At 44.8% G+C, this 19641-nt stretch overlaps 1 protein-coding gene across 1 annotated transcript in view; it reads right to left on the bottom strand.

Moving 5' to 3' along the window:
• LOC144769762 (E3 ubiquitin-protein ligase TRIM17-like) overlaps positions 1 to 19641 on the bottom strand; it is a 287916-nt gene that overhangs the window by 214605 nt on the left and 53670 nt on the right. Inside the window, exon 2 of the mRNA XM_078653941.1 lies at positions 4003 to 4098. Within this exon, the coding sequence (XP_078510067.1) occupies positions 4003 to 4098 (96 nt within the window). The remainder of the gene's footprint in view (positions 1 to 4002; positions 4099 to 19641) is intronic.

Raw genomic sequence — 19641 nt, 5'->3', positions numbered from 1 at the left:
TTTGAGGAGTAGAAGACATAGAATCCTCCAATATTTGAGAGACTCCCCCGCGCAGGTCATTGTCATACAGGAGACGCATCTACTTAAGACAGAAGTCACCGATATGATGAAAAAGCAGAAATGGGTGGACAAGTTTTCATGCACAGACCAAAACGCAAACATAAGAGGGATCCTCGGTATCTTTAAAAAACAGGCGAAAGTCCAGATACTGGACTATAAAGAGGACCATAGTGGGAGATGGCTCTTAATAAGAATCTCGGCAGATGGCCTGTTTTATACATTAGTGAGCTATTATGGTCCAAATCAAGATGACCCATCTTACTTGAACACGATTCGGAATCACCTGATTACCTCCCAGGACCCGGTTATTTGATTTGTTGACTTTAATATAGGGCTTAACCCTAATCTTGACAAGTCACCTAACTCCAGAGCATGTGCACTCTCTAAATTGAGGCAAACCCTAGTATCAATAATGACACAGTTGGGTCTAGTGGATCTATGGAGGGAAAGGGCAGGCAATAAACTGGGGGTCTCTTTTCAAAACCTCAAATATAAGCACAAGTCGAGAACCGACTATGCACTGTTCAGTTACTGCCTTAAAGATTCATTGACCGAGTTGGTATACCTCCCTTCCCACCTCTCTGATCATTCAGCTATCTTATTTATCTTAAAAAATGGTCAGCAGACTAGACATGCCTCTTGGTCTTTCGACCGGACGATTTTACTAGAAGATGAGGAAATTAGTTTTCCGAGCGTAGAATCCAAATCCTTTTTGGAGATTAATCTGGAATCAGTGGCCATAGCCATAGTGTGGGAGGCCCTGAAAGCCTATTTGAGAGGATGTATAACAAACAGAGCCTCCCACAGACGGAAGGTATACAGAGAGACAATTAAAAATCTTGAGCAGGAAATGCGTCTAATGGATCAAAAGCTCGGTTCCTCCATAGGCTCAATTGAAGAACAAGAGAAGCGGGCTGAGCTGAAAAAGCAGCTTGAAAACATATTACAAGAAAGGGTTGCTATGAGATGGGAGGCAAGCAAGATCTCTCATTTCGAATTTCGGGAAGCAGCAGGCAAGGTTTTGGTTTGGAAAATAAAATCAGACCAAGCAAAAAATTATATCAGCGAAATAAAACTGGAAGGCGAAGCGGCATCCAGGACATCTAATTTGGAAATCGGGAGTGCATTCCAGGAATTCTTCCAGGCGATATACAAGGAGGATATCATGGATGACCCTGTGGCAAGAGATTCCTGGCTAGACAGGGTCTCCCTGTCAAATCTTTCAGCATCACAGAGTAGCCACTTGGAGATGGAAATATCAGCGGCAGAAGTGGATAAAGCCATTGGACAACTAAAGCGAGGGAAGGCAGACGGCCCTGGCGGCCTACCAGGAGAGCGTTTATCGTGTTTTAAGTGCAGCCATAGTTTCAACATTGGCTGCCCTTTTTAACGGTATTCTTCTGAGGGGGAGGCACCCCCTGAGTCATGGAGTGAAGCAACGATCGTCCTGATTCCTAAACCAGGTAAGGACCTGACTGACTGCGGATCCTATAGGCCAATTTCGATCCTGAACAACGACTATAACATTTTTGCTACCATCATGTCAACTAGATTGGGGAGCGCAATTGGCTCAATTATTCACTAAGACCAAAAAGGGTTTATAAAAGGGCGTCAGTTAGCCGATCTTACCCATGACCTGGTGGGAGCAATAGACATTGCCTCCACCTTCTCTCTTCCCTTGGCTACCCTTACTTTAGATGCAACCAAAGCCTTTGATAGGGTCAACTGGCCCTATCTGGCCGCGGTAATTAAAAAGTTTAATTTTGGAGACAGCTTCTGTCGAGTTATTGATCTCTTATATAAGGCCCCACTGCCTAGATTGCTGGTCAATGGTGTCTTGACAGAGCCCTTTAAAATTACGAGGGGTACTAGGCGGGCTGCCCGCTTTCTGCCCTCTTATTCAATTTGTACATCGAGCCGTTTGCGCAGGTTTTGAGAGAAGAGAATAACATCCCCTCTTTTGAATTTGAGGGGTGGGGGAAGCGGGTAGCCCTCTATGCAGATGATATCCTCATTTACACGTCTGATCCGGATCAATCATTTCCTATGGTTATTAAGAGGGCGGAGGAGTTTGGGCGGATATCGGGGTACGAAATCAACTCAAGCAAAACGGAAATAATGACCTGGGATATCACTAATACACAGCTCGAAGTGACCCCCTCTATGCGTTATCTTGGAATACGGATCACTCAAGAGGTTGGAAACATCGTGCAGTCCAACCTAGACCAGGTCTTTAATGAATGTCGGAAGTTATTAAAATCCTGGGCTTGTCTTCCACTTACCATACTAGGGAGGATAAGTTTAGTAAAGATGTCTATTCTTCCCAAATTTAAATTAATTTTTAATACCATCCCCAGGCCTTCGATGATAAACAGCTGGACAAATGTCAGCGAGAGATCAACTCCTTTATTTGGAATTACAAAGCGACTAGGTTGGCCTGGAAGAAGTTGAGAAGGAGGAGGGAAAAGGGTGGGCTGGCACTACCCGATTTACAGTACTACGCATGGGCCTTTCAGCTATCCCATTAGAGAATGCTTTTGAAAACACCATCTAGTTCTTCTACAGAGATAATGTTTAAGGCCATGTTAGTAGGGGCGAACCTATCAATTGACGGTTTCTTATTTAAATATGGGGACCAGAATTGTTTTTTAAAAGTGAAGTTAAAGATTCTACAATCCTTGGCAAGAGCCTGGGCGCAGATTAAAAAGAGAATAGGGTTTTCTTACTTCTCAAACTTTGCCCCCCTGTGGGACTCCCCAGGGTTACGACCTTGTTTAAAGGACAGTCTTGCAATCCCCGTGAAGGATGCTGGGATTGTAAGATGGGGTGAGTTACTGGCAGGGGGATCAATGGTAGTATGGGAAGAACTGCGTGATGGGGTAGGCCCGGCTTCATCCAGATTCAAACACATGCAGCTTGACAGTTGGGCTCGGGCTTTGGGTAGGAAAGGTGTCCAATTGGGGAAAATTAGCAACCTGGAACAACAGTTGGTTGAGAGGCAAGAGGGAGGCAAAGAGGTGGCTCTTTGGTACTGGAGTATTTTGGAAGAGGTGGATGGAGAGTTTACCCTTCCTGATGAGTTGTGGGGAGGTGAACTAGGCCTTCAATGCGAGGAGCTATGGATAAAATATTTCTTGTGTATAAAACCGTTAAACAAGCATGGCTGAGGCATAATCATCTGTTCACGTTACATCGTGCCTACCTCTCCCCTCTAAGGTTATCAAAATTCCAGCCAGGAAAGAGTTGTAATAAATGTAATCTCCCCGAAGCATCCGACGTACATATGTTTAAGGACTGCCCTCCCATTTGTTTATTTTGGGAAGAAGTAAAGTCGTCATTGGATTCTATCCTCAATATATCATTGTCCATTACTCTGCCATTAATAATTTTTGGGTTAGATGAAAGCGTTACTGGCCGGGCAAGGACTTTCCTTTTTTCATGCAATTCTCCTGGCAAGACGGCAAATTTGTAAATTTTGGGTTGATACCACGGCACCATCACATGCAGGCTGGCTAACGTCCCTATATGAAACATCTAAGGTGGACTTGGCCAGATCTTGCAGTAAACAAAATTTGATTTTCTGGGACTTGCTGGTTCAGTGGAGATAGGATTTCCGTTTTTTTTTTTTTTTTTCCCCGGGTCCTATGATTATGCCTACTACACTCTATGGACCTTGGGTTGTTGGTCCCCTCGGATGGTGTAACCGGTCCTACAGGTTGAAAAATACCTTGATGGAGTAACTGCTAGCCCACACTCCCCTCCCTCCTCTTGTCTTCTGGATTCGTCCTCCGCCATTATGTTAATTGGGTCTGGGAATGGGAGATGATTAAAATCCTTTTGTCTCTCAAAGTAGGACACATAAGGTGGTTGGCATTTCTTGAAAAGAAGGTAAGGCAAATGAGGACCAAAAAAAAAAGAAGAAGAAAAAATACATTCTCATACCGTAAACTCTGCTGACTTCTTCTTTGCATTGGCTTGAAGGCCCACAATATTGTCCAACTCTTTCTGTAGATGTTCCAGCGTGGAAGTGAATTCCAACTGCATAAAAACAAAAAATAACTTTATTTCCTAGTCCAGCCTGACCAGGTACCGATTGAAGGTCTGAAAGCAACACCATTTTAAGACATCTGTATTATCTTTATTAAAGATTTATTGTTAAATAAGTGACACAAACAGCCTACCTTCCATTTCTGTGTAGTGTTTGCTTAATGTACTCTAATGGAATGGCCTACTATAGCCTTATTGCCAACTGCAGAGGGCTATACTGGTTAGTTAAAGGCCCTCAACCCAAGGTATAGGCCTGAACTGCAAACAAGGGACCATAAAGAAGGAGATGGCCTTTAACAACCGCTACAGCCCTAGGCAGAAGGGTCATACGTCTATTAAAACATTCAATCCACTAAGGTCCTGATTCACAAAGGTAAAGTTGGACCGAAAGTTTAGATTTAGACCAAAAGTCTAACGTTACTCTTTTTCGGTATTCACAAAGGAATTTGCAGGTAGTATCTTTAAGACGGTGGAGGTTTCGCACCTGGGGCATACATCAATGAATGTGGGCATTCATTGGTGTATGCCCCAACATATATGTCTAGATACGCACATCATGATATTTATGACATCTAGTTGTTCAACCAACATAGCATAAAAATCTTACTTAAAATAGAACAGAGCTACATGTAGGCACTGAGCTGTTACATATGTGTATGTGTAGGGAGTGCATTGGAGGGATATATGTGATGTCAAAAACACACACCACTACAACAGTGTACAAATATCATGTAAGCAACTATACCAGAGCCTATACATGTGACCCTTCTAATGACAACCTGAACATCACTAGTTTGAATACCTCATCCCTCATTCCTATTGCAAAATTAACTATTAGTCATATGTTATATAATGTCTTCCACAAACAGTCCACATTTGAATGTGAAATACAAGTCAAAACCTCTGATCAAACCTCAGATTTCGAACTTTCTCTCAAGCACACCACACACACCTGTGCCATTGCCTATTATCCTCCCACCCACCTCCAGCTGAAAGTCGGTAGCCAAACAGATAATCCCAGCCTGTCGCATACATAAACTCACAGCTGCCACACACAAACCCTTTCCGACCTTACAACAGGTCGCTGAATGTGTTTGCTGGTTTGCTCCTTGTGATGCAACAGAATGATATGAGAAGAAGGAGGAGGAGAGCTGACAGGATCTCCAGGCAAAGGATTGTCCTCTTTGGGATGTCGAGCCAAGATGTTAGGTCCAGATACTGTTTTCCCCCTGATGTCATCTTGGACATGGTTTGTGAGTGGGAGCAGGATCTTGACTCTGACACATGCCACTCCCACACCATTCCAGCCTATGTCACGATCCTAGCAGCTCTCCATTTAGTTGCTACTGGGTCTTTCCAGAGGGTGTCCAGTGACATAGTGGGAATTTCTCTGGCAATCTAAACCGGATGCTTTTGTCAGGTTCTGAACTGCATCAATAGAACACTGCATCTCTTCTTACATATGCCACATACACTGATAGGAAGGCAAAGGGTTGCTTGGAATTTCCATCTCTTTTTCCACTTCCCACGTGTGGTAGGTGCAATTGATGCACTCATGTGGCACTTCAGCCACAATGCACACATATTCCGCAACAGACACCGCTGACACCCCATCAATGTGCAGGGAGTGGGTTATGCCAGTGACTGCTTTACTGATGTGCATGCAATGTTGCCAGTCAGTACACATGGCAGCTACATATTCCTCTGGTCACCTCTGACCTGGAGGCAGGCAGCGGAATATTTTGGCAACAAGTGGCTTCTGCATAAGTACTCAAGAACCTGACAAGTCTGATATGTATACTTCTTGTTTAAATATACACAGCCATTATAAATTACTAATCCCCATGACACATACATTGTTGTAATTTGGCAGCGATCGATGTTAGCATTTAGCTGAAGCCATCTTGTTTTCGGTAGCCATCTTGTGTGCTATGTGCTCACCATGTGCTCTGTCCTTCCTTACTGTCGTTTACTCTTGTACTCTACTTATGGACAAACTATATTTAGCTTATTCTACTTTGCACATGTTCATTTGAGCTTGTGGCTGCTCATGCATCTGTTTTTAGTCTGTAACTGTCAGGTTGTTATTACCAAAGTCAGCAACTGCTAGCTCCTCCCTCCCGTTGACTGTGCATTTCTGTATGACCTTTTATGTATGAAAAACCTTCTCTTCTGTACTTGTAACGCCTTCTTTTGAGCTCCTGTGTGGGTATAAAAGGTCCATGAACCTTCTGATTCAGTGTGCTGCTTCATACACTACCGAAGGGTATTGTGCGAACGTAGTTCCACTTCTTGATGTTAATAAAAGTACTTTGTTTTATATTTCAGTTTCCATGCCAACTTCTATTCTATTGGTCTGAGGACTTGTGCAGAGAAGTGCGAACCCCTAGCACTGGTAGGCCTAGCTGACGCTCACCACGACAACATGACCCCAACAGACTCTGCATGTACCATTTCATATATTATGAACTCTACAGGTATGCAAGAGGGACATGTGTAAATATCTCCTCATTTTCTTCCTCAGGTGATGCTGCATATGCACTCTCCCCTCATCTTCTCACACCATACAGACGTTCAGTCACTGAGAGTAGGTACAGTAAGGCACACATACGTACAGGAGCCATCACAGAGCGCACTTTTGGTTTCCTACAGTTGCGATTCAGATGTCTTGACCCTACGTGGGTGCTGCTGTACTTGCTGAAGTTGTATGCAAGATAATAATAGCCTGTTGTGTCTTGTACAACATTTCAGTAAATCATGGCTTGCACATATCGCTGAACACTCACCTAGGTCTAAATCCAGGGATGGGTACTCACCACAGGCAAGGATTGGAGGAGAGCCTTACACTTCCTCCACTCTTGCCACTTGCCTGGCAAGTCTGACAAGATCTACAATGTGTGCAAACATGTCTCTGCATTTGGGGCTAGTAACGTGGGTGATAAGCCTGTGATAGGTCTTGTTGCATCTCAAATGTCCTGCTAAAGGCACATCATGAGCCAGAACCAATAGGAAGGTCCTGAAGCTCTCAGGTACCACCAGCACACGGGCTGCACCAGGCTCAGCGACCTCAGGCTCACTATATAGGAAACCATTCTCCAATAAATCAAATGTGATCCAGACTGACCACCTGCTGCTGGTCTGCAGCCTGCTGCCGCAAACCAACAAGAGTAGGGCATTCCATCTGCCCCTTACAGAACTCCTCCCTAGAGGGACCTCCTTTCTGCTGCCAACAGGTCAGCTCAGGCAGGTTTCCCAGTTCAGCCACATGTTCCCCTGTAGGTGCCAGGGCATCCCCCTTAAGGCCTGCCTCCTCCTGGACCCTGGGAACTTCTGGGGCGGGTTTCCCAAGCTTCCTGCCACTTCTTTTTCTGCAGGAACCTGGGTCACTCTTTCAGGCTCCAGGTCATCTTGACTACTGTGGTAAATAAATAATTAATTACCGGTACTATTTTTCAGTATAAGCAATAAAACAGATAGCTCAATAAATAAGAGTCAGGATTCGAGGTATCTTGAGTCTTCAGGCTTTAATCAGGCATAAGGGAAAAGGAACAGAACAGCCTGGAAGCACGGGACGGCAGCTGCACGGGAAGGGACAAGGGAAACTGGGAAATGGCAATTGGCAATTTTTAATATGGATGCACAGTATATATATCAAAACAATTGCATTACATTCAATACAGTAGGCGTAGCAGTAGGCGTGACTCGTAGCAGTCGCGAAAGATAAGGGCAAAATGATGTAACAAGAAGGCGTGTACAGGGCGTAGACATAGACATGTGATGTAAACGTAACAGAAGTGTCATAAATGAGGCGGAAACATGGAGGGGGCTACCTGAGCAGCTGGGACCTCTAACCTAGTGGTGCGCGCAAATGGGCAATGACGTGTTACCAGGGAGAACTGGGGGCTATGACTTCTGCGCTAGAAGAGGAGACTAAAGTCTGGAGTGTCAGAGCGACATGTACCCAAGGCATATCTGGTATCTGGTGTTTAGAGTACATATTGATAGAATCCAAAAGTTATCAGGGCAAAGGCTACTAGACATTAGGACTGATGCGTGCATAATTCTACATGTATTGTGTGTGCGAGGAATATTCTATGAATATTAATACAGTATTTCTCTTACATGGAGACAGAAAGGCTAGACCATGACGGAAACTATTGATGCGATTCAGTAGCTTAGGATTGCAGAGAAGGAGGGCTGGACTGATAACTGGAAGCATAACATACTCTTGGCAGACTGGGAGGCAGAGCCAGGCCGGGCCGGGCACTGCGAGGCATGAAGTAAGCTAAGGGTCAGGGATGCAGGTGGGGGCTGTATCGCTCCTCGGAGAGGGTTCAGAAGACCGGAGCTGAATCTGAATCCGGGCCCTTTTGAGGCCTAGAAACGGGGACAATTCAATGAATTAACGTGCACACTGTGAAATATGGCAACGTAGGTTTACATAGGCCTGATATTCGTTGTTTTCATGATGACTGGAAACTGGCATACTAGAGATGGACACAACTGTAATTGCGTCTTTAATCGATCAGAGGGGAATACATGCATATCGATCATGCACATATAGCATAAGATGGGGAACACGTAGGCACATATAACATGGCAAAATTTACTTTTCCACATTCCCTCCTTGTGCCCTACGTTTCCATCAGGAAACATCTATATTCATGATACCATCTATCATTTCATATAGCATCATTTGTTCGTCTCGAATTGTCTTGGAACGGGACTTAGGTTGGGGATACAAGAGGTAGCACACATGCCGCAAATCGCAGGGCCACATTGTATACAGAGACAGCAACTGAATATGATCATTACTGCAATACCCAGGAATGACAGTACTTTCCATCCCCAAGCAGATATGATACTCCAGAGCCAACCGGACCATGTCCAGGTGCCTGGATTCTGGTGCAACTGATGGGCAATTTTATGAAGTCTGGTTATAGCTGAATAAACAGACGGCGCGTTATTAGGAATGAAAATGCAGCAACTAGATCCGATGACTCTACATGCTCCTCCTCTATCGGCCAGTATGACGTCAAGAACGAGACGATTTTGGAGCACGACAAATCTCATAGCAGATTGCTCTTCGGTTAAGTTACCTAGAGCGGAAGTAGTCTCATTCACTACTGCTTCAAGGGTTCTGGTTAACCTACGTATTAGCTTACTATTCTGGATAGGTCCTATAAAGAAGAAGAAACCTTTATTGAAGTCTGTATACTGTTCTAGAGTAGTTTCAGTTTGATCGACAATTGGGGACTCGATCTCCCTTCTATGTCTGACGTGTTAGATGTGTGTTTCTGTGATAATCAGATGGGGCTAGAAAAACTGGTGGCAGTAGGAAGGCAATATAACATGTTCCATCCCAATCGAGGGGCAGACGAACATATGCGGTCTGACCACAAACAAAATAAGAATGACGTGAGGCTTTGAAAATAGATTTCCCACTGTCACTATACTCGATAGTAGTAGTACAATCACTATGTCCCACATGTGCGGAACCATTCTTTCTGACACATAATTCGCCTTTGACTGGTAGTACTGAAATGGCAGGTAGATCTGGAGTAGTATCAGACTGAACATTCAGGACCATGAAATTCGAAGAATAATTACCTAAATCATATACTTCATTTTCTAGATCTAACCCTGTTCTATGGGAGAGACCTTGCTTGTCTGGAAAACATGTTCTATTCAGAAGGGACATATCATTTGAGGATGATGTTAACGTGGACCATGCTCCACACGAACCATTATGTGAAAACGGATAAGGAAAGAGTGGCAGAACTCCCTTCGGAGTCTGGAAAGGGGGGAGTCGACCACACACCCAACAATTAGTGGCATTGCTGGTCTGGTGTGAATAATGCAACATCCGGATGAATGTATTATTTCGCATAGCAAGACGATAGGATAGCTCGTGAGGAGGCAGATCACTAAATGTGTGCTCTACTGTATCATTAGAAAACATATGTACATGTGAAACTGGAAAACATAAATGTAAAGCATAACTTGTGCAGGTAACCATAAGACTCAAAAATAATAAAAAACTTAGAACAATGATACATCTTATAGAGTTTTGACTAACTCTCTCACTATGGGGGTCTATCTCATACATGTCAGGGACCTGTCTAACCGTTTCACCCGAGAGGGACTTAGACAATTAAACTGGCTGACTTATTTTACTAGACCGGAGTTTCTGTTTATACTCCTGTTGCGGAGTTTTCTCTAACAAGGGAATTTTGAGTTCAGAGTCAAGTTCAGAGTCTGTTTTTAGGCAGTCTTTAGCAAAAGTCTGTTTACGCACTCCATGGAATTTCTTTATATGGGTCAGGTGGACCCAACCTTTTCTCCCCTCGAGTTTTACTGCAGTCCTTGTTGTAAGTAAGACCATCCGGGGCTCCTTCCAGCGGGGCTCCAGCGGGCTTGAACGATCAAAATTCCGCACCAACACCAGGTCGCCTGGAATGACTTCATGCGGTTTCACATCGGTGTTGTCTGGAAATGTGGCGGCAACCTGTGAACGACAAGAGTGTAGGGCAGACATCAAGGAAGCTAGGTAATCTGTCAGCATATTACTGGAAACATCGGTAATACTGCGGGGTCTAGGTGTACCCCACATGTTTGGGGGTCGGCCGAATACGACCTCATACGGGGACAGACCTGATCTGGAATGTGCAACCATCCTCATAAAAAATAAAGCAACTGGCAGGGCAACTAGCCAGTTTACACCTTTTTCTCTACAAATTTTAGCAATGCGGATTTTCAGAGTCTGATTATGTCTCTCTACGAGACCGGCTGCTTCAGGATGGCGCACACAATGGAACTTCCACTGGTACCCTAACAGAAGGGAAACATGTTTCATGAGCTCAGATGAGAATGGCTGGCCGTTATCTGAATACACGACCCTAGGGAGTCCATAGCGGGGAAAGAATTCACGAACCAACTGCCTGGCAGTGGTCGCGGCTGTGTAATCTGGAACTGGATATGCTTCTGTCCACCTGGACAAAGCGCATACAACTACGAGGACATACTTGAAACCTCGACATCGCTCCATCTGAATATAATCCATCTGGAGGACTTCAAAAGGGTGGTCAGGAGGTTAGAATCCACCTTGTTCCACCGGGACACTTTTACCTGGATTGAACTGACAACATATCATACAGGTACGGACTTTCTGCTTGGCTGCAGCTCGTAAGTGTTTGTTGAACCAAAGGTTCTGAATACTGTCTAACATAGCTTTCTCTCCTAGATTTGCTGGACTATGTGCGGTATTAATAATGACTTGAACCATAGAGTCGGGGAGAAACCATGTGGCCTTTCCCTTTGTCAACCATCCTTGATCTGTCTGGACTCCTCCTTGTTCGGACCATTTCTTGATTTCTTCGGGAGTAGCATGTAACTGTATGTCTATGACATCTTGTGTAGGGTCCTTAATTGTCATACAAGTAGTCTGATCTTGAGTGAGTGTCTGTGTCGTGTTAACTAGAATGTCTGAAGTCTGAGCTGTAAGCTTGGCTGTTCGATCTGCTAGATCGTTACCTTGGGAAATGATGTCAGTGACTTTCGTATGTGCCTTGCACTTCATGATAGCGATAGCTGTCGGTAAATGTATTGCATCTAACAGAGCTTGAATGAGGAGACCATGCTGAATCTTGGTTCCATGAGAAGTCATGAAACCTCTCTCCTGCCAGAGCACTCCAAAGTCGTGTACGACTCCGAATGCGTAACGTGAATCTGTATATATGTTTACTTTCAGGTTCTTGGCACGTATGCAGGCTTGGGTCAGAGCGACTAGCTCTGCTGCTTGAGCAGACAGGGTGTCAATACGATGTGTTTCTATAACTTCGGTTTCAGTAGTCACTGCATACGCGGCTACTAGTTCTCCTGTACTTGTTCTCATACATGAACCATCCACATAAAGTGTCAGGTCGGGGTTAGGTAATGCAATGTCTGTCAGGTCTTGTCTTGGCTTTGTCATAGTGTTGACAACTTCCACACAGTCATGTGTGGCCGGATTTGAAGTAACTGACGGTAACAGTGTGGCTGGATTTAGAATGTTGCAGCGTCTGATTTCTATGTGTGGCTGGAACAGTGTCAGTTCATAACCTGTTAAACGTGCAATGGTCAAGGGTTGAGTCTGGGTTCGGTTTAAAAGAACTTCCACGGAGTGTGGAACTTGTACTGTCAGGGAATGTCCTAACACTATGGAATCACTTTGTCTGATTGCTAGAGCTGTGGCTGCAACTGACTTGAGGCACGCAGGCAGAGCCTGGGCTACTGGATCTAATGTGCTCGAGAAATAAGCACAGGGCTTGTACTGTCCTGCTTGATCTTGCGTGAGAACAGATAATGCAGTACCATCACGTTCTGTAACAAAAAGTGTAAAAGGCTTACTGTAGTTCGGTGTCGCTAGAACAGGTGCTTGACATAAGGCTTTCTTTAATTCATTGAATACAAGTGTATGTTCCTGGGTCCAAGGGAGGACAGTCGATACGGCTGCCTCCTGTGTCGTTAACTGTATCAGTGGCTTGGCTAGAAATGCATACTGTGGAATCCATTGTCTGCAGTAAGAAGTAAGGCCAATAAAAGCTCGTACCTCCTTCTGTGTCTTGGGCTGTGGAAGACTCGCTATTAACTGGATACGGTCTGGTGTCAACTGCCTACCCCACTTGGACAGTAAGTGTCCTAAGTATACCACTTGCTGGACACAGAATTGTAATTTGGAAGGGGACACCTTGTGCCCCTGCTCGGCCAGAAAATACAGAACTGTAAGTGACGCACGTTCGCAGTCACGTTCAGAACGGGCTGTGATCAGTAGATCATCGACATACTGGAGCAGGGCAGTGTCAGTTGGCATGTGAATATTGTCTAGTTGTCTCTTAAGTGCTTGACTGTAAATACTAGGACTTTCTGTGAACCCTTGAGGAGCTCGTGTGAATTTATAGCTCCTTCCATTTAAACAAAAACCGAAAAGGTACTGGCTGTCTGGATGAATTGGGACACTGAAAAATGCATTCTTGAGATCGATAACTGTGAAAAACGTAGCTTCAGAATCAATGGCTGTTAATAGGGAAGAAATATCTGGGACTACTGGATACTGAGGTATGATACATTTATTAAGCTCTCGAAGGTCAATCACTAATCGATATACTGGGGGTGCATTTGGATCAGTACGTTTCAAGACCGGAATGATAGGAGAATTACATACATTGGAGTCAGTTTCTACAACCACTCCTTGAGCAATAAGCTCGTCAATAATTTTTGATAAGGCTGCTACAGCCTCAGGTGGCAATCTGTACTGTCTGATTCGTGGCAAGACGATACCTTGTTTGAGAGTCACACGATGGGGTGTGATGTGCATACATCCTACATCAGTTGGACCTTGCGCCCATAAATGCTGTGGTACATTCAATAATCTTGGATCAAAATCACGTAATACATAATGACCTTTAAAGTCTCGTAAAAACAATCGGACTCCTTCTGGGGAGCAGCAAATTACTGCACCTAATTCTTTTAGTGTCCTAATGCCTAACAAATTTTCTGGACATGATTTCGTGAGTAACAAATCAGTAGTTCGGGACAATGGACCAACTTCTAGAGAAACTGGTTTCGAAATTTCATTAACAATCGGCTTTCCTGAAAATCCAAGGGAAACATTTTTAGAGCCTGAGAGCGGAGCCCCTGGAACCTCGTCATGACTGATAGTAGTCCTACTTGCCCCTGTATCAATCAAAAACTTTCTGTCTTTCCCTAATACTTGACTGTGTACATAGGGACCCTCTTGATCTACAGGTATCTCGATGAGAGGCAAGCCTACCTCCCTCTCTAGGCTGTTTCATGAATATGGCTGATAATCTGGATATTCTGTCTGTGCATACTGGTACATCTGCTGTGTAACATGCTGTGTTGCAGCGATAGGCTGCGATGCTGGAACTGTCTGTTGTGCATTCTGGGGTGACTGAGAAGTCTGTGAAACTTGTTCTTGTCTAGGCGGACGTGGTCTTTCTTTAGTCTTACCAGTAGCTATGTTGTGTTTCAGAACTGCACACTCGTTTATAAAATGACCTGGCTGTTTACAGTAATTGCAGGTCCCTTTAACGGGAGCTGCAGGATGACTGGCTTGATTCGGACCCCTCTTCTGACTGTCTTGTGGAACAGATTGTGCAACTAATACTTTCATTTTCGTGTCTTTCATACGTCTCCTTTCGTGTTCTTGCTCTTCCCTGATTCTATTCTGGTGATACTGGAGCATCTGGAGCATTTGTGACGGAGTATTAGCTTGCCAACTACTTTCGACTTTCAAAACTCGATTTTTAACTTGTGGACTTGAATTCTCGACTAGTTTGGTAACAAAAAGATGAGGGTACGATTCACTACTCGTTTTCAGACCACTATTAATAATAAAACATTTTTCAAATCTAGAATAAAAATCACTAGTATCTTCCTCCTGTTTCTGTTTACAAGCTGAGATTGCATCCCAATCTTCCTTTTTCGTGGCTAGTAATCTTGGCAAAACCTGGATCAATAACTCGGGCAATTCTTTAACTTTACCCCCAAGACCGGTACCTGGTACTCGTGAATTGTCTTCAGCTTCTAGAGCTGTCCAATCTATCTTTTTCTCTCCCACCTCCCATTCTTTTTCCTTGAGTTTTTCATATACCCCTGCGGGCAACAGGACCTTTAACATTTTAATGATATCAGGATAAGTGTATTCTCCCATACGGAGCATGTCTTTTAATTCTCGATGGAACCCTGCTGGATCTTTGTCGTGACAGGGAATTAACTTTTTCATCTCTAAGAGTTCCATCTTTGTGATAGGGGTGTAGACAAATACTCGTTCTAGTTCACCACCCGCTGTCCTAACTGGGTGTACTTCTCGTAACGGATGCTGTCTATCTATGTAAAATGATTTACTTTCTGGAGGTGAGACATGAACAAAATGCGGATTCAAAAACGTTCGATATTTGTGGCGCTGTTCTAGAATGATACTAATTAAATCGGTACCTAAACCTCTCCATCTATACTGGAGTAACTCGTTCAGAACATCATGTAACGGACCTGGGTCAGAATGCTGTCCCTCATACAGTGTAATGAGGTGCTGGATCATATACATACCCACCAGTCGCTGCTCGGCTGGGGGCAGTTTCAGAAACATTTGTGCCACTATTTCGTCTGGAAAAGTGGTAGAATCAGTAGTCCATCGGACTGCTGATCGAGCTAGTTCTTGTTCATGCATTGTACTCAGTTCACTATAACCGATTCGTGATTTCAGAATGTGATCGGTAGCTTGGAATACTTGCTCAAGAGAACCTTGTTCTGGTGCTGGAGGAGGGAAAACTTTCTTGTGATCTAGGCGTGAATGTCGGTCGGGAAGTCTAGTACTACCTACATACGCTATCCTGGAGGGATTCTCGTCGTCTACCTCTTCGGTATCAGAGTAGTCCTCTTTCTCGGCTACTTGTGTTGCTTCCCGTTTCTCGTGTAACTTTATTATTTCCCTACGGATTTTCTTGTACATACTCTCTATACAGTTCTGGGTCTTGTGTCTTCCCTCGGCTATATGGTCACTCCACCTGGTCAGGACTTTCATTTCTTCCGGATCTTTATCCGGATAATCTTGTTCTCTTATTAAACAATTAATTAGAAACTTTGAAAGCATGAGCTGAATCTCGACTTTTCTTTGAGCCATGGCCTCGCCAATACTTCCTGGATCTGCTCCTGTACGGACGAAACGATATATTCTGTCTAGATAACCTTTCATATTCGGTAGGGTGTCCAAATATTCGGTCACCCGTCTTATACGCAATGAATACAGGACCATATCATCATCGCCTGGGACTGGATCATAACGGCATTCGGTAAGGGCTTGCTTGATATCTGCGACTGACTGAAGTTTGGGCGAACGCTGTAACGCTCGTGCATGTAGCTCGAGTAACGTTATACGTCTGGGTTGAGGCGGGGTTCCAGGAGGACTTCCCCCCGTGGCCCCTAGACTAGAATCGTCGACGGGTATTGTACGTGCTGGGAGAGTGACTGATGTAGCGGGTACATGTACTGTAGGCTGGACCGGGGGTGCCGTAACAGGTGCTGTAACCGGTGCCCCGGTGGCTGGAGGAACAGGAATTACATTATTTACGGGAGCTGGCGGAACAGGATTTACATATTCTGGGACTGTGTCGTCCAAATAGGACGAGAGAAAAATATCAGCTGCGGTTGGTTTGTGACGTAACTTAATCGGAACTAATGGCGGCGGAAAATTACATGGTGCTTCCGGGGTTGCTCTCGGCAAGCCCTCGGCCAGAAGAGGATACATACCCTTAATAAGGGCATTTCTCTGTCTGTCTGACTGTTCGGCTTTAACTCGTTCACCTACTTCGATTAATTCCCTTTCTTGGGCTCTTTCTGAAGATTCCCTACTTAATTCTGTTTTTCTGATTTCTTTTTCGGTTCTTCTATGAGATTCTTTGCGCCATAACTCGATGGCATCTTTCTGGGACTGTCTGGATTTCTTTTTCCATAATGCTTCTTCTACTCGCATGATGCACTCGGCATCCCACGTACCTGATACAGGCCATCTATATTTCTCTTCTAATTCCTTGGTGTACTCCACCAATAAGTCTAGATATAATATGGCACTTAAGCCATGCTTATGATACATAAAATGACCTGGACTGTCCCTCGGCGGGACAGGAACTGCTTCCTCTAACAATCCCTTTCTGGTTTTTAACTGACGTAACTTCGAGAATAGAGGCATAGTTTAGGCTGAAGTCTGGACACAATACAATACACGGTAAACACAATAATAACTGGAAAAACAAATCACTCATACCACGACATTGAAGACACATGAAATAACATTTAAAATAACGGTTCGGACAGAACACTTGAATTTCTTGAGAACAGAACTTACTGGAATGACTAGATGCACTGCTAAAACAGCACGAACTTACCGGTCCCATAAAGAGACACGTCAGGACCCGCATCCACCTAGGTGGACACTTCGTGTTGGATCTGTGTACCCAAACCCACGGACCAGAGACAAATTAATTGACCCTGTCTAGATACTACCCCAGCAACGGTACTCACCGGGCAGCAAGAACGGAAGGCCTCGGACTGGACTGGACTGCTACGACGACGGACTATGAACTTCGGACTTCAGTTACAGGTGGGCCTCCGGATACCTCGGACCTTGGACTCTCGGCTTGGGCTCTGGTCGGGACTCGCCGCGTTCCTCACCGCCTCGTCTGGATGCTGGACCGCAACCTCCGTCTCCTCCGTGGGCCTGAGGGATACTTGAAGCAGAAATATCTGCACGTGCACGGTATGGTTCCGTCACGGCTGCAGAGGATCAGGGGGCCTGCGTGGCTTCTCCGGCGCGTGGGGAAAGGGCAAGTCCCTATTCGGGCGCCATTATGTGGTAAATAAATAATTAATTACCGGTACTATTTTTCAGTATAAGCAATAAAACAGGTAGCTCAATAAATAAGAGTCAGGATTCGAGGTATCTTGAGTCTTCAGGCTTTAATCAGGCATAAGGGAAAAGGAACAGAACAGCCTGGAGGCACGGGACGGCAGCTGCACGGGAAGGGACAAGGGAAACTGGGAAATGGCAATTGGCAATTTTTAATATGGATGCACAGTATATATATCAAAACAATTGCATTACATTCAATACAGTAGGCGTAGCAGTAGGAGTGACTCGTAGCAGTCGCGAAAGATAAGGGCAAAATGATGTAACAAGAAGGCGTGTACAGGGCGTAGACATAGACATGTGATGTAAACGTAACAGAAGTGTCATAAATGAGGCGGAAACATGGAGGGGGCTACCTGAGCAGCTGGGACCTCTAACCTAGTGGTGCGCGCAAATGGGCAATGACGTGTTACCAGGGAGAACTGGGGGCTATGACTTCTGTGCTAGAAGAGGAGACTAAAGTCTGGAGTGTCAGAGCGACATGTACCCAAGGCATATCTGGTATCTGGTGTTTAGAGTACATATTGATAGAATCCAAAAGTTATCAGGGCAAAGGCTACTAGACATTAGGACTGATGCGTGCATAATTCTACATGTATTGTGTGTGCGAGGAATATTCTATGAATATTAATACAGTATTTCTCTTACATGGAGACAGAAAGGCTAGACCATGACGGAAACTATTGATGCGATTCAGTAGCTTAGGAATGCAGAGAAGGAGGGCTGGACTGATAACTGGAAGCATAACATACTCTTGGCAGACTGGGAGGCAGAGCCAGGCCGGGCCGGGCACTGCGAGGCATGAAGTAAGCTAAGGGTCAGGGATGCAGGTGGGGGCTGTATCGCTCCTCGGAGAGGGTTCAGAAGACCGGAGCTGAATCTGAATCCGGGCCCTTTTGAGGCCTAGAAACGGGGACAATTCAATGAATTAACGTGCACACTGTGAAATATGGCAACGTAGGTTTACATAGGCCTGATATTCGTTGTTTTCATGATGACTGGAAACTGGCATACTAGAGATGGACACAACTGTAATTGCGTCTTTAATCGATCAGAGGGGAATACATGCATATCGATCATGCACATATAGCATAAGATGGGGAACACGTAGGCACATATAACATGGCAAAATTTACTTTTCCACACTACCCCTACTGGCTGCCATGAACCAAGTAGTCACAAAGGCCAACACAGGCAATCCCCACGTATTCAGATGAGCTTGGCGATCCACCTCCTTAAAAAAAACTAACTCTCCAGGTCACAGCCAAGCAGACATTCAACAGGCAAGTACGGACTTACAACGACCTTCAAAGAACCTGAGACGTCCCCCACTCGAAGGCAACCTGGGCCACCTTACACAGGCGCTCAGAGTTGTCTACAGCAATTACAGGGTGAAGCACATTGGGGATGACCTGCTCTTTAGACACACATTGAAACCTAACAAATGTCACACTAGCTCCTATGTCTCTCAGAGCCTCCACCCTCCTCCCATTGATGGTCACTCACTGCAGGTAGTTTTTAGTGTTATCCAGCAGGCGGGTTTCCTGGACCATCTCTCTGTCTTCTAAAGAGATACGGGTCATCACAGCTGGCTCCCCACCCTCACTAGGAAAAAACTCATCCTCCAGCACTACACTAATTAACCCCGGTGACGGTGCACCAGTGGGGAAGGCTCGCTCACAGAATGAGTCATTGCCCTTTATATGTCTCTGGCGGGCCGGATGATTCTCTGTGAATGGTTGGCTCAGGGTTTTAAAGTGGGCTTTACATGTATTTACACAATACATTGTGTTTAGATCAACGCAAAACACTTCACTTAAAAATAGATCAATCACACACACAGATAAGAAGCAGTCTATGATGGCTCACCTTCTATTTACATCGCACCAGCCAAACTACTCAAAAAAGAAAGTAAGATCAAGTCAAGCGAGGAAAGCTTGACATGGTTACCTGCAGCAAGTCTGTAGTAAGACACACCTTGTATTATGCTACTCAAATACTGGCCAGATCTGAGATGAAAAGGGTAAATACACATGCATACCCCTTCCTCCAGCGCTTCCGCCGCCTCC

Source organism: Lissotriton helveticus, chromosome 7 (assembly GCF_964261635.1).
Source record: "Lissotriton helveticus chromosome 7, aLisHel1.1, whole genome shotgun sequence".
NCBI lineage: Eukaryota > Metazoa > Chordata > Amphibia > Caudata > Salamandridae > Lissotriton > Lissotriton helveticus.
Note: the sequence above shows the minus strand (reverse complement) of the source record. Positions and strands in the feature narration are given on the sequence as shown.